Source organism: Myotis brandtii, unplaced genomic scaffold (assembly GCF_000412655.1).
Source record: "Myotis brandtii unplaced genomic scaffold, ASM41265v1 scaffold268, whole genome shotgun sequence".
NCBI lineage: Eukaryota > Metazoa > Chordata > Mammalia > Chiroptera > Vespertilionidae > Myotis > Myotis brandtii.
Window position 1 is genome coordinate 1,874,512 of NW_005360187.1, and position 16,014 is coordinate 1,890,525.

At 42.3% G+C, this 16,014-nt stretch overlaps 1 protein-coding gene across 7 annotated transcripts in view; it reads right to left on the reverse strand.

Annotated features, from left to right (window-relative positions):
• Positions 1-16,014, reverse strand: part of ARHGEF3 (Rho guanine nucleotide exchange factor (GEF) 3) — a 66,322-nt gene that overhangs the window by 12,151 nt on the left and 38,157 nt on the right. For all 7 annotated transcript variants that reach the window (XM_005868378.2, XM_014541347.1, XM_014541345.1 and 4 more), the window contains 5 exons: positions 12,858-13,028; positions 10,092-10,154; positions 8,447-8,543; positions 8,212-8,288; positions 2,832-3,089 (listed from right to left, as the gene is read on the reverse strand). In XM_005868378.2, the coding sequence (XP_005868440.1) occupies positions 2,832-3,089; positions 8,212-8,288; positions 8,447-8,543; positions 10,092-10,154; positions 12,858-13,028 (666 nt within the window). The remainder of the gene's footprint in view (positions 1-2,831; positions 3,090-8,211; positions 8,289-8,446; positions 8,544-10,091; positions 10,155-12,857; positions 13,029-16,014) is intronic.

Consider the following 16,014-nt stretch of genomic DNA (forward strand, 5'->3'; position numbering starts at 1 on the left):
ATTTCATCGAGGAACAAAGCTAAATATAGTAGACTGCCAAAAGCAAACAGTCATGGCAGTTGTACATTTAAGTCAAATTTATTGTTGCATCTCTCACCAAATCAAAGGGAAGGGGCCGGTAAAGGGAGATGACGAGAGATACCTGGTAACTGACCAGGGATTAAGCCCACATATGCTGGACTCATCATCCTCAAAGTGGAATCTGAAAGCCCTGTCTGGCTAGTCCCTTGGGTGGTAATAGCATCTCCTCACAGGCTCCTGACACGAACCAACAATAGCAGCCTTCACTGCTGCTGCATCAAAAGCAGGACTGTTCTTCCCATCGATTGCAGTGATTTTTTTATTTTATAGGAGTTGGGGAACAGCAACTGGCAGAGGGGAGAGACAGTCTTCAGGATCATCTTCTGGCTGAAACCATCCTGAGAATTTAAAACATTAAACAACTAGCTCCCGGAATATCTGAATATACAGAGTCCTATTTTAAGAATTTCTCTTTCGGGGGAAATTTCTATCAAGCCTCCAAAACACTGTTAAGAAATTCTAATAACGATGTGATACTTTATGCATTGCATTAGCAGCAAGACTTTCTTTAGATCTAAGTCATAGGACTGAACGCTTGGTATAGAAGCAATTTACTTAGTGTTCTCTGTTTTTTTATTTTATTTTCATAGGTGGAAACTTTATTCAGGGAACATGTAAGTTAAGCTACATTTATGTTTATCAAACATTCACCATGCTCCCAAGAGTACAGGGCTAAATATTTCTGCTCATCTGGGGTAATGCCACAAGGATTTTGAAAAGAAGATTAAAAAGTGCTGTGCCTACATTGTGTAAGTGGGCATTCAGAAGACTTGCTTTGCAGACATTTTCCAATGTGGGTTTCCCATGCTTCGTGCACAAATCTGCCTGAATTACTAGGTGCAGAGTCAACTTCGGAGAAGGGCATCACTTTTTATGCACTAGGGAAAGTGGTGCAAACAATCATATTCTTTTTTCCCTTTTAGTTCAAGCTTTAGCTCACTGGGTGTTTTTTATACACAGAGTATTATTCTTTCATGCTGCATATTAAAAAGAAATCTTCACAATAAAGCTGTAAGCAAGCTTGTGTGCTTTAAAAAAGTAATTATTTAGACTAGCGTGAGCTCCCTGTTTTTATTCCTGCAGACCACACACTGGCTGGGATGAAATATGGAAAGGAGGCAACACTATTGCACTCTTCCCAGTAATAAAAACAGACATGATGAAGTGAGATGGGCCTCATCCCTGGTGCCCGCATCCCCCATCGTGCTGGACTGGGGGCCTGGTCTGTGTAAGTCGGGCCTGCCAGACACCTCATGAATCAGGAGAGTCTTTTCTCTTTCTTCTCTGTCCTTACATGGAGGCAATGGCCCAGCTCTGCACCAGTGAGGCCTCTCCGCAAAGCTTGGTGGGCAGCTTTCTGTAATTGCAAAGGCAACAGGGCCCAGAGTAGCCAGGCTTTCCGCTCCACGGTATAGGATCACAAGGAAGTGGAAACGGCCCTGGATTTGCAATCTACACTGACAGGTTCAGGCAGCAGCCCCATCCCTTGCCGGCTCTGGACCCGACAAACTGTTTTCCCCTCCAAGCCTCATCTAGAAAATGGTCCTAACAAGAAGTTACCTCATAGACTACTCTGAAGATGAACTAAGAGCTGATTTACTAGGTATTCAAGAAACGCCTGCAGGTATCACTGTTAGTGTTGTTGTTGTTATTACTTATTATGAAGCCCTTCTTTGGGAGGAGATGGGCAGGGTGTTCAGCAGGTTCAAGGCTTCTGATTTTCAAACCACCGACGCACATCCTCTTTCTGCTCTTGTCACAGACCCAGTCAGGGAACGAGCCCTATGAATTGGTCTCTTAGCCTCCACACCTACTGCCACCTCTGAGCAGGCTCCTATGACTGCACAGCTGGGCAGCTGCACCAAGAGACTGTCCCTAGTCTCTCCTTGTCTGTCCCCCGTCCTATAGACCAGGAGGTAACTTGTCCAAGGTTACACAGTTTGTTGTGATGGAGCTGGGATTTGAACCTGAATCCCAGCTACTTAGAAAACAAAAACACAACAAAGAGAAAATGTCTCCAACTGACATTTAAAATCCTCTATCGTCAGTTATAAACCCCCATCCTCTGCCTTCTCTCCCACTGTTTCCTCAGACTATCCTCAACCTCTGGCTGACCGCTCCATGCCTCTGCCCAGGCAGGACCTGTCCTGTCACATCTTCACACCCTGCACAGGCCCTTTGCTCCTCCAGCCTGCCATGTCCCCTGCCTGCCCCGCTGAGTACCCCAATCAGAACCCAGCTCTCTGGGCAGAATGCTCACAGTTCACATTATTCTCATGATGTAGACCCCATTTTCCCCCATCTCGATAAACATTCACTGGAGGCCTGCATCCAATTGATTGGAGCTACATTTTAAGTGGGTGCTGATTTCAAAAATGGGCTTTGGGGCTCAGGTAAAGGGCAACTCCAATTTTCTAACTAGGCAAAGATATTCAACTTAACATCTCCACAGAGATTTTAACCCTCACAGCAATGGTAACAAACAGATTGCAGAATCAAAAAACTGTAGCGTCAAAGGAACTTTAGAGTGCATTGCACGTAAACACTACATTTTATAGATTAGGAAACTGAGAGAGGAGAAGTGACTTGCAAAATAAAAATATATATATATGGTTGATAACAGAGCCAGGCCTAGAATTCAAGTTTCCTGAAGCCCATGTGCCCAGAGACCCTTCATTCACCCATTTACCTAATCCTCTACCGTCCCATGGGGGAAAATAATAAGGCAGGAGAGAAAGAAAGAAACTTACAGCTTCTTCCAGGTGCTGCTGGTCTGGGTTATCATTTGGCGTGTGCCTCAGGATTTCTCGAAGGAGCAGAGGGTATTTTACCAGGCGGCTCCTTGGAATATCGAGGAAATTCCATAGATCTAGCTTGCGGCTGAAGGGGGATTCTAAACATCGCTGAAGGAAATCCTGGACTCGGTGGTCTTGTTTCTTGTGGTCCAGCAGAGCTTTGGCGGCTACTTGATTGCTGCAGTAGCTGTCGTAGGAGCTGAGACAAGGCAGCTAAGAAAGGAACATGAGAAGAGGGTTGGAGTGTTACAATCACTGGAGCTACAATTGACATCACTTGCTGGGACTGAACAAAACCTAAGTGGTCTCTGGGCCTGGCCCACGTTCCTTTATCTGCAAAGGCTGAAGGACACAGACCAGTGGACTTTTCAAGATGACAATGGAACAGTGTTTTTTGGCTCCGATTTGCTTGCACAAAGTAATTGTCTTAGTTGCGTGTTTACTTTCTTGATAGTTAAGACCCCTATCCTAATTTGTTTGCATTTCTGCTAAGCTAAGCTAGAAACAAAAGAACTAAAATTATTGTATGTGCATGTAGTTCATAATTTTCCTAAACTTCCAAAAGTACCTGGTGAGGGGAGAAGCTCCTATTAAAAAATTTCTTTTAAAATTATTCATAAGAAACACATCTAGAAGACTTAGTGGCGTAAAAAGAAAGCAAGCAGCCAGACTCTGCAGCCAGCCCTTGGCACAGCTTGGAAAAAGCACCTCGACGTTAGGTTAAGGGTGACTGATTCAAAGGTGGACAGATTATAAGGAACTCCAAGAAATTAAAGCAAAAATGTAATTAGTAAAAAATCTGATGCAAGAAGCATTTAGTAAAATCTTTTAAATTAGTCCTGACAGGCCAGAAGTCATTCTTGGCTCTACCCAATGGTTAACATCATACTACCATGCAAAAAACAACTTAAGCTTAAAGACTTTGGAACACTTCAACTCCACTCTCTCCTTCCAGCAAAATACTAATCTCTCTGAGGTGTCCCATCAGTCCAATCGTGCAAACACGGAGTCAGAGACTCAGGGAAAGGGCTGCTCACCTCCCTTTTCCACTTCTCCCTCAAAGAGGCACCCTATACCATGCATCCTAATGCACTGGCTGTCAGCTTCCAGAAAGTTCCTGGAGGCAATAAAATGCAGTCAACGGCCTTGCTGTGTTCTTCTGTCCCTCGGACTACGAAGCCACATCCACCACGACTCCTGCTCTGCAGTGGGATTCAGTGCAAGACAGGGCAAGAGAGTCTTCTGTTTCTTTAACCTTAGCACTTTGCACTGGGCCTACTATACAGCAGTTTACATTCTGAATTAACAAATGAATGTTTAATGGATTACCAGATTAGGTAATATTTGATTGTTTGGGAACACGGCTTAAAAATAAGTTGTGGCAGCATCTGAACCGTGGGTCAAAGTTTAAATATTCTGCTGCTTCTTTTACACCTCTTATTGAAATTATTTTTTCAGTGACTGAAATAAAAAAAAGATACCAAGGAAGCAATGTTTAAAAAGTTCACTGTTGAGTTTAATATTCCTTGGAAATGTCTACCTTCTTTACATGTTATGGAAAACCTCTATTTGTGTTAAAAAAGAGTTGCAGACATTTTTTCCGTATCCTTGTATATGAAAGTAATAACTGGTGCGCGCACGCGTATGTAAACACACACACAAACACACACACACACACACAGTAGATGTGGTTTGTGGGTTGTAATTTAGATTTTCAGAGTTAATTAAAAGGAGCCTCAGGCCCTCTCGATTTCATTTCCACTTCCTCGCCTTTAAAGAGACTTGGAAATGTCTAATGTGGTCATTATAGAGAAAGAAATCAGCAGTAACCATCGGATGTAAACCAGTGAGGAGGCCCCAAAGACACTGCTGCTCGCTGCCCAATGAGCCATTACTCTCTGATCCTGCCGCCCCTGCTGCCATGGCAACCAAATCGGGCTCTGGTCCTGTGTTCACACCTGACAGGGTGCTCATTTCCTGGGCATGACCTGCAAGGCTATCTGGTGCAGTCCACTGACTAGACAAGGCCACAGGTGATCTATAGCTAGATAGGAAATGAAGACTGTACACATCTTGGTTCCCAATTACATACACGTGTACTTACGTGAAATGTGAGAGGTGACAGACAACACAGTGGTTAAGAGGACAGACTGGGATCAGGGAGAATCGTTTCAAAGCCATAACTCAGGCTGTTACTAGTCACGTGACCCTTCGGAGCCTCAGTTTCTCCACTTACAAAATGCATAGACTAATGTCCTCCCCTCCTTTAGTTAAATAAGCAGAATAAAAAGTGTAGCACGAACGTGGTTCCTGGTTAAGAATCGGTAAGTGCCAGCTATTATTATTATTTATCCCTAGAATATTCTTATGGAAGAAACTGTGGTTTAGAGAAGCAAGACTACATGCTCAGCTGGAGACAAAACCAGTCTGAGTGTGTTCTCTCCCCATCCCACCTGCAAAGCTCTGCACTCACCATCTCTTTAAATAGACTATCAAGAAAGAATTTATAAGGGAAGCTCACTTTTTCTTTTTTTTAGAAATTCCTTCTATCTCCCTAGCATTGTGAAAAGTGACACAGAACAAATCTATATTTTTGCTTTCATGTGCCCTGCCTCTCTCCTTGGAATTAAAATTGAATTAAAACCCAAATTAACATGAGAACTTGTGCCTTGGAGAGTTTATCAATTATTTTATTACTGAAAGAAGTATTAGTGTGAAGATGAGTCACTTGGGAAGTTGTTTCTTTATGATGGGGAGGCTGATGAGAGCAGGCTGACCCCTTAGGGAGACTGATCTTAGAACCCAGGGAGGTTCCCTGAAAAACAAAAACCACCCAAAAACCCCACCACTCCTATAAGGCTTTCAAAGTAAAAGTAATTGATTCATTCAAAGGTCAAAAGGACTGGTCAGGGCTAACCCACTTGGCAGACTCACTTGTTTAAAAGGGTTTTTTCCCCCTCTTTTTCTTATGGGGGGAATAAATCAATTTTTCATGGGTCAAATGGGCTCTGACTTTTCTCATTCAAAGTCCACTAAGATGTTTATTTTGTTCTGTTAAAAAGACCAGAACTCAAACAGATGTACCCTTTGGTTTACAGTTCCCACTCGCACGGACACATCTGCAGTTAAAAGAGGGAAAACATTTAACAGCTCGTCAGCCTGATAAACAAGGACCGTTTCTATGAGGTCTGGTAACAACGGGCCAGTTGTTTAATTTTAGGCTGCTCCTCAAGCTGCAAGTCCCACTTGATGTCTGAAGGATGCAGATAGCAATGGGCCCAAAGGACTGCAAAAGCTACCCCTCGAGCAGACCAATGTTCTAATAGAAGTGACAAACATTTCTTTCAGAAAAAAAAAAATTAATAAGGCAAATGCCTATACTTTTGCTTCTGATACAAACTGACAATTTGTATGTTGGTGTCTAAGGAAACCATGCAGCTCCATGTGGCCATCTCATCAGAAACAGCAGTCACCACGCTGATTCTGGAGTGGGGTTTCCCTGGCCCCTGGCCCCCATCAAAGCAGCCCACAGACTCAGAAGTGTAAGCACAGTGAGCACACCCTCTCTTCTCATTGCACCTTCTCTGTCTCCAGCTGTCTGGCTCTCTTTAGAGAAATTTCTTTGTGGGCTAAAGAAGTTAAAACATCTACCACAGCTTATAATAAAATGAAAGTCAAAAATATAAGATGAATGACCTCTCCTGAAATATTAAAGCACATTTCCTAAATTATTCATATGAGAACATTACTTGCCTTTCAGAAGCCCTTGGGATATTTCAGCCTCTCTGCTAAAATTGACTCCCGAACTAACGCTAGCTAAGTCATGAAACCCTCAAAGTTTCTGGATCAAGGCAGTAATTGAGAAGCATAAGTTACTATAAGAGATCAATGTCAAAACTTAGGAACCAGAAGGTTTTGGGAAGGCTAAAACACAAATGCAAATGGAACTGGATAAAGAGAACGCACATGGTAAGAGTAGAGCTCATAACCTTCACAACATTCTCCAAACAGCGGATGACCCTAATCCCTGCTGTTGTGGCACTATCTGCCTATTTTCTAGATCAGGGGTGGGGAACGTCTGGCCTGCGGGCCATTATAAGGCCCTCGAAATCATTTGGTCTGGCCCTGCGCAAGCATTAGGGGTGAGTTAATTAAATGTTTGACCAAACAGAGCAGGCTAATTTTCAAGTTGGTAATTGTGTATGGCCTGGGAATGATGTTATAAATATCCAAATGGCCCTTGGCAGAAAAAAGGTTCCCAGCCCTGTTCTAGATCATTGTGTGGATCAGAAGGATGAGAGGCCTAATCCTGACTGGAAGAAGTCATCAGAGTACTCTGCTTTCACTACCTGGTTCATAACAAATGGAAAACACCTGGGGCTGGGGTAGAACACTCAAGCATTCACAGAGGGAAACAGAAGCATGCCATAGGAGTGATGGGGCCTGTGGCAAAATAGAGAGTACATGCCTGGTCTAAAACAAATCAGTCAAATGAACAACCACCTTATGGACCCAATAAAACACACGTTCAGCCCAGGACCATACATTTAGAAGCCCTGATCTAAGGTTGCAGCTGATCTCTTCAATTAGGAAAGAAAAGGGGTGATATTGAGATGAAGGTCAGCATTCTATGAAGTTACTTAGAATCAGATATATGCTAAACAACAACAACATTTAGTTATCACCTGTTTATGAAACTACATTTGGCTATAAGAGGTTTTTGACAGCCTGAATAAAAGTTTTTTTATGGCCCTGGCCAGTGTGGATCAGTGGTTGAGCTTAAACCCATGAACCAAAAGGTCACAGGTTTGATTCTCCGTCAGGGCACCTACCCTGGTTTCTGGTTCAATCCCTGATCGGGTGCTTTCAGGAAGCAACTGATGGATGTTTCTCTCTCACATCAATGTTTCTCTCTCTTTCTCCCTTCCTCTCTCTCTTAAAAAATCAATATAAACATATATTTTTAAAAATATTTAAAAGTTTTTTTATGATGATGGATAGGAATATGTCCCTAACTTTGTACTGGAATAGAATTGGTAATAATTATATTATAATTGGCCTGAATAGAACATTAACTAATGTTACTTTATTTTATTGAAATAAAGGGGCATGTTCTCTTTAAATGCAGTAAATGTGTAATAAGAAAAAAAATTATTTCCCTGCTTTGAAGAGCTACAGCCTAACTATAATGATAAATTTTACTAGGAATTTGCTGTTTTATTTGTTTCTGGTGTGAAATCGATGTTTGTTAATAAAAAGAGAAGTCTAGCTAATATGAAACTCCATTTAAATTATTGAAATTTATCTTCAATCAAGACCAGAGAACTTTTCTTACCCAGCCCACGAGGATGGCACCGACGTGTTCAGTTGAGCCATCAGGCTTCCGGACATCTCGAAGCTGACTAAGGAGCTCTGGTAAACAAACAGAACACTTACTTTGTTAGGCATTCAAATATGAAGGAGGCTGGAGGTAGGTTCTGGGTTACTCACATTATTACATAATCATGACTTGTATAAGACAGCTCAATTAAGGCTACAAGTCACAACTCATCCTTGGAACAAAATTATACCTTCATGTAGAGGAATCAGAGAGTCCAGTGTTCCAAAAATCTGATTCAACTCCTGTTCTGTCATTATGGAGAGTTTCAGCATGGGGTCGTGATAGGCCTGTGCAAGAACCACAAGAGATGGAAGCAAACATTTAAACTCGGAGGAAGTAAGTTGTTAATGTAAATGGTTTCTGAGAGGCCCTGAGAATAACAAAATATTTGGCTCTCCCCAACAACTTCTCCCATAATGCTGCAGAAACAGCAGATGGGTGTGGCTGGAGCAGATGGGAATCCAGCATTGCCTTGAGCCTTTTGTGGTTGTTGATAAACCAAAGTAGATTTTTTTAAAAAAAAATTCTAGTGTATCATACATCTAGGAAAGGACACAAATCCTAAGTATAGAGCAGATTTGATATGTATGTTTTAAAATTTTACATTATTACCACCTCTTATTAGTGATAATTAACCCACAAGAACACCCAATTATTTCCAGGGTACTGTAATAGAATACAAAGACTCAGATGGCACAGTCTCTGCCTTCAAGATTTATAAAGCTAATTGGGAAGATAAGAAAAACACACGGAAAGTTAAATATATGTTTAAGAAATAGTTCAAGCCCTGACTGGTATAGCTAAATGGTTAGAGCATTGGCCCATGCACTGAAGGGTCCTGGGTTTGGTTCCCAGTCAAGGGCACATACCTGGGTTGCGGGTCTGATCCCCAGCCCTAGTCAGGGCAGGTGCAGAAGGCAACCAATTGATGTGTCTCTCTCACATCAATATTTCTTTCTCTCTCCCCCTTTCTCCCTCCCTTCCTTTTTCTCTAAAAAAATCAATGGGAAAAATATCCTCAGGTGAGAATGAAAAGAAAAAAAAAAGCACTATATAGGCTACAAAGCATGGGATTCATCCACCTTCCCACACACAATGTGATTAAAAAACAAATCCTATATAATAAAAGGTTAATATGCAAATTGACCAAATGGCAGAATGACCAGTTGCTATGATGAACACTGACCACCAGGGGGCAGACGCTCAACGCAGGAGCTGCCTCCTGGTGGTCAGTGAGCTCCCACAGGGGGAGAGCCGCTCAGCCAGAAGCCCATGGCAGCGCTAAGGATGTCTGACATCCCCCCGAGGGCTCCCAGGCTGCAAGAGGACGCAGGCCAGGCTGAGGGACTCCCCCTCCCCAGTGCACAAATGTTGGCCTCTAGTTTCCATATAAAAGACCCTAACTTACATGATAGTACACAAGTGACTCACTTAACCATATTATCCACTTATGAGATTCAAATGACTATTTCTAACACACAATTCCAGTTTCAGACCATTTACACTTTCTCTCCCGTGGATAAGGAGGCTCTGCACGTGAAACTTCTAGGACAACAAAACATATGTAAAGCCAGGCCTCCACCAACACTTTCCGATTAAACTGAAGTATTCTTTGAGGTGCACTAGAAGCATGCAGAGGAGAACCCCTAAAGGTGCCAGGTCCAGAGAGCCTTCTTGTTTTGAGCCATTTCCCCCACTGCTTGGTTTGTGCAGGTTCTTCTCAATTTTGGATGACCTTAGTCATAAAAAGAGTGCTCATAAAGACAACCTTAGAATTGTGAAGTTAGAGGGAAAAAACATGAGGTGACTCACATGACCACTGGATTTAAATTTACCTTTTTTGCCAATTTCAAGTCCTCTATTAAGTCTTCTTCTCCTTGGGAAAGCTCAAAGATCGCCTGCGAGAAAAGATAAAATACATCCACTGAAGCATCTCATTTATGAGATCCAATTCAAACAGTGCTCAAAGCTCCAAATCTACTTACTTCTTAAGTATTTTTAAAGGATTCTTAAGAAGTTAAATTGACCTGCAGCAAATGTATCGAGTGGCTAAAAACTACAAAGGAAAGATTTTGCAAAACTTCTGTATAATGTGCTTATCTGTTTGTGGGATAAAGGGGGTTCCAACATATGTTTCCAATCCAACAAGTCATCTTTCATGTTATAGATCTCTGATGCAGCCAAACAAGAGGGAACTATTTTAGGTAAAATAATTACAGATTGAGCCACGGATACGAGTTTGAGTGGCAATCATAGTGAAGGATTCAGGGTCTGCTCTCAGTGATGGATGTGGCAGCATTATTAATTGGGCCATCACAATTTGTCTTCCTTCTACTCAACACAAGGTGCATCTCAACGGAAAGCGTTTCCTATCAACTCTTGTCCTGAGGCTGGAATTATAGGAAGAGTCTAATATTTTATCGCTCTAAATGTCCGGTGAAGTTAATTCATTCTCAATTACTTTGCAGGCCTACACGGTACAATAAATAAAATTACAGGAGCTGGCTATGTGCAAGAGTGCATAAAGGGACCATGTCCAATTTGGCTCTATTAAGCCATCATAATTTAAAGGCTATGGTGTGCAGAATGCTCTTCCACTCTCCTCTGGGAGTCTAAATGGTGGCAAACATTACATTATGAAAAGACTCCATGTTGGTGGTGCTAGTTCGGGGACTCCTACATTTCTTTTAGACGACAGGGCAGAAGTGAGCAGGGTGGAGAACCCCTCCATTCCTGGGGTTGGTGGAGCTGGACACTCGCTGGGGCCCAGTACACGGTGTCCCTCCGAGGCCTAGTAAGGCCTTGACGCCATGCCCTCCTGCTACTCTATTTTGTTTAATCTTTTATTTTGAAATATAGACTCACGTGTGAAGTTAAGCAAATAGTACAGAGAAGTCTGGTACACAGCCTTTTCAGCTTCCCCGAATGGTGGCATCTTATATAACTACAGAACCAGGAAGTGCATTGGCACAACATCCTTAACTAGCCTTTACTTGGGCCTTCCTCACCTTGTACACCTGTTTTACTAGAGCTCACGTACATAGCCTGTCTGACCAAATGTGACCCCAGAAGAGGAAAATCACAGAACTCCACAATGGGCTAGGCCACAGTCAATTATCTGTGGGGGGCAGCACAGTGTCACCTTGCAGACCGAGGGCTTTGGAAGAGGACAGGACCTGGGTTCAGAGGCTGGCTCTGCAATGTTCTGGTGCTCACTGTGCTTGCTGATTTCCTCACCTGCAGAATCAGTCCCTCCCTCCTTCCTTCCCACTATCAGGCTGTACAAGTAATACATGCACACTAGTCACCCTCAGAAAACACAGAAAAGTATAAAGAGAACATTTTTTTGAATGCCCAGAATATCATCTCGTTAACCATCATTCAGATCTTGCCATATTTCCTCACAGGACTTTTTGAGTGCAAATAAATGCTTTATTTACTCATTTTAAAATAGACAATGCATTGCTTAGGTTCAAAATTTAGAGTGCACAAATTTACACTTGCTGAAAACTTTCCCCTCTCACCTCCTTCCAACCACCCAGTTCCCCTCCGAGGAGGCAACAATGTTACCAGTTCCTTGTGTTCCTTCCAGAAATATTATATGTTTTTAAATTAAAAAAATTACTTATTTATTAAATTGATTGGGGTGATATTGGTCAACATGAACATAGGTTGCAGGTGTGGGTTATGGTTTTATGGTTTTAAAAGCAAATATATACTTAAAAACACATACGTTCATTTTTCCTTCCTTCTTATTTCACATAAATAGTAGCATACTCTTCACCCTATTTTGTGCTTTGCTTTATCCACTCAGCCATTCATACATATCAGCACTTTTTGTGTGTTTCTACAGCTACACAGAATTCCATGTATGGACATTCATTATTCAACCACTCCCTGGTAATAGATGTTCAGGCTGTTTCTGGCACTATTATAAACGTTACTGTGATGAATGAGCTCACACGTACATCTTTTCATCTGTGTATAAGTGTGCCTGGCAGATAGATTCCTAGAAAAGAATTGCTGAGTCAAAAACCTAGAAAATTTTCAAGTACTCCCTTTTCCAAGGTCAAATTTGCCTCAAAAAATATAAATTCTAAGGATTTCACAAGATGATGCACATTTGAAGTATTTAGCACAGCCTGGCACGGGATGAACTCTCCATAAAGGGTAATATGATCATAGCCATTTAGGGCTATTGGTACAGAAAACTTATCGGAAATGAAATTAACTGCATTCCCCAGAAGAGTTTTCCACAACACTGAATCAAAGTTTCATTAACTGAATATTTTAAAATATTATAGAAATTGCTATTAAAATATCACTAAATGATTATGATTATTTTTGTGAATTCCAGGATCGAAAACAGACACGTCCCAATTCACTTTCTTTGTAAATCCAGATGTTCATATCAGTTTCTTTTTCAAGTGGGGGCCACACCCACCCAGCTGAATGCTGGTTTCTCGGTTCCTTAAAAGGTCTGACACCCCCATTTGTCTTCCTTCTACACATGCCAAGGAGAATGGATTTGGAAAAGGGGTGTAGACCTGCAGTGCACCTGCCGCCAGGCACACGGTCAACTCCGTGGGCCCCACGCCTACCTCCTGACGTTTGATTTCCTTGGATGTAAGCATCTGATTGACGCACACGTCGAAGGTCTCACTCCACAGCTTGCTGTCTCGCCGTTTGGTGCTCGAGGGGGCGGCATTTCTGGACCAGGGCCGGGGGGTGAGGATGTCAGGACGGCTCTCGCTGCGGAAGCTAATGGAACGCTGAACAATAAGAAAAACAAACCGTCACGAGGGCCGCAGGGCTGGGTGGATCACTCGAGCAGCTTCCTGTCCCTGACAGAACATAAATCAGACATCTCCAAGAAAGAGAGGACAATGCCAGAGGCCTTTTGGGAAGGAGGGCATTGTCTTGAGCCTACGTGCTAAGGAAAATTGGGCAAGGGGCCACTTTCCCGCATGTGCTGAGAGTACTCACGATCTGGATAAACACAAGAACATGCACAAAGGCAGCTCTCAGACAAGCGATAGGTCTACTTTTTTCCATTAAACATTTCCACTCTTCCGAAGAACAACACTGAACAGTAGTCGATGTCCTTAAAGAATTCTACTCCTACTCTCCTCCTCCTTCTAGGAACAGAAGCCCACTCTCCTTGCTATTCTACTCACTCACTTTGGTTGGGCTCCCCCAGACCTGGCCAATCGGAGTACTCCACGCTGGTTCTGGAAGGGGCATGTGATTCCCTGAAATTTCATGAATCATGGGAGGAAGAGTGAAGGACTCTATTCTTTTGGGATGTGAGCTCCAAGAGTTAACATAAGCAGGAGTTTTTTGCAGCTACTCTCCCTGGTCACAGAGAAGAGTTGGTTGATATAGGAAAGAATAAAGGGACACAGAATGAAGGATGGAGAGAGACACCAATGGGGGGAGGGGGGGAGGGAACAAGCTTTACCCACATGGTTAGAGTCCCCAGATCCCACTGTGTTTGAAGCCAGGAAGAGCCACTTTTAGACTAAGGGGCTAATACATTCTCCTTTCTGTTTGCATTCATCTCAGTTAAGGTTCTGTCAACCTAAAAGTACCAACTAATACACATACTAAATATCAAGCAAATGATGCCTGTCCCCGAGTTATTTTCCAAAGAGGTCCCAGTAGCTTTTGGGGTGGTCTAAGCACCCAAAGTGCACCCTTAGGACTGAAACATGCTACCACAGTGTTTTCTCTTGACAAATACAAATGATCACGAAGAAAGCTATGTGCACCATATTCAGCCTTCAGCCTAGATTTCAACACACTTATTAGAAAGTTTGCTAAAGTAATGAGGTGTTGCTGTGTTCAAAAACCACATTGTTGCCTGGCCAGTGTGGCTCAGTGGTTGAGTATTGATCTATGAACCAGGAGGTGGTCACGGTTTGATTCCTGGTCAGGGCACATGCCCGGATTGCAGGTTTGATCCCCTGTAGGGGGTGTGAAGAAGTAGCCGATCAATGATTCTCTCATCATTGATGTTTCTCTCTCTTTCTCTCTCCCCCTCTCCCTTCCTCTCTGAAATCAATAAAAGAAATATTAAAAAACAAAACAACCCACATTCTTACTTAGCAAGTGCTCCCTGCCATGGCTGTGGCCACATATCTATGGCCTTCAGTGTAAATTTCCAACTCTTCAGTGTGGTACAGAATGCCTCTTATAATCGGACCAGAGCATGCATGTATATAGTATCACTTCCTGCAACTCACCCATTCTCTAGCCCTACTGTGGTATCTCTAGCCCTATTAGACTATCTGCCATTCCATAAATGCATCATGCCTTGCCATCTTCTGTGCTTCTTTCAAGAAGTCTTCTCTTCCTAGAAAGCTTTTCTGTCATTTCTTACCTAGTTCATTCCTGACTGTCTTCAGGATATAACTCAAACACCTCCGCTAGGAAGGTTTTACCAATGTCCTCCCATGCTCTCCTAAAGCAATTTGGACATATTGCTGATACAGTAACAATCACATTTTATTACACTTAGTGGTCACCTGCTCTGAATTATAAATTTACGGAGGGCAAGAATTGATTTTATATGTGACATATGTGTCATCCTCACTAAGACATTATGAGGTAGCTTCCAAATATTTTGAGATTCAACAAAATTTACAAAAGAAAATTTTAAGACAACTGTTCACATGAGAACATTGCTAAATAAGGTATAACTCATCTGCTTAATGGAATATTATGTAGTCATTAAGACAATTCTGAGCTAATTTAACAGACAACTTTAACAGCTGAAAATTCCCTTCTATGCAAAAAGATTAAATCAGTATATGAGCCCGCTTGGCATGGTTGAGTGTTGACCTAGGAACCAAGAGGTCACAGTTCAATTCATGGTCAGGGCACATGCCTGGGTTGTGGGCTTGATCCCCAGTGTGGGGTGTGTAGGAGGCAGCCGATCAATGATTCTCTCTCATCATTGATATTTCTATCTCTCTCCCTTCATCTCTGAAATCAATAAAAATTTTTAAAAAAAAATCATTATATGAACAGTTTATGATCATGAAAAAAATGCACATGAGCAAAGATATAAACGGGATGCCACAAAACTCTATTTTTTTTTACCTGACTACATTATAGGTAATTTTTAACCTAGTTTACAAATTTTTGTAATTCAAGAAAAATGAGTAAATGAAAAATGTAAAAAGAAATTTCCAAGGGGCCTCAGGGTGTTACCAGCAGGAAGCCAGTTCTGTCTGCAAGTAGCAACACAGCTCCTTAGGCTGACATGGCATCCATCCCTGAGCTGCTGGGCTCATTAACGAGCTCGAGCTCACGATCGCTGGGCCAGCCCCGGGCTGGTCAAGAAAGTACTTGCTCCAAATGCGCAGTTCACTAATGGTATCTCATGAATCCTTGTGATCTCCTGCAAACAGGCCCTTCTGAAAGAGGGAGCAGACTAATGTTGCAGATCCCCAGCACGCAGAATCAATTAGCCACAGGCACGGAAAGGTCAAAACAAGCAAAGTGAGTCATCAAATAACCCACTCATCTCAGTTAGTGGTTCTGATCCCAGCCTGGGGGAAAGGGGAGAGAGAGGAACACACAAAAAAGCAGATTCAAATGAAAGACATTTTCCACTTTCACTTGAGAGAATCAACGGCCCACCTGTTAGTGCCTGACCAACTTCAAAATCCCCCTCCCCACCCACAGTTTGAAAGTAATTTATGCTAACTTTAAATTTTCATACGTTACAAAAGTATATAAAATTAAGTACGT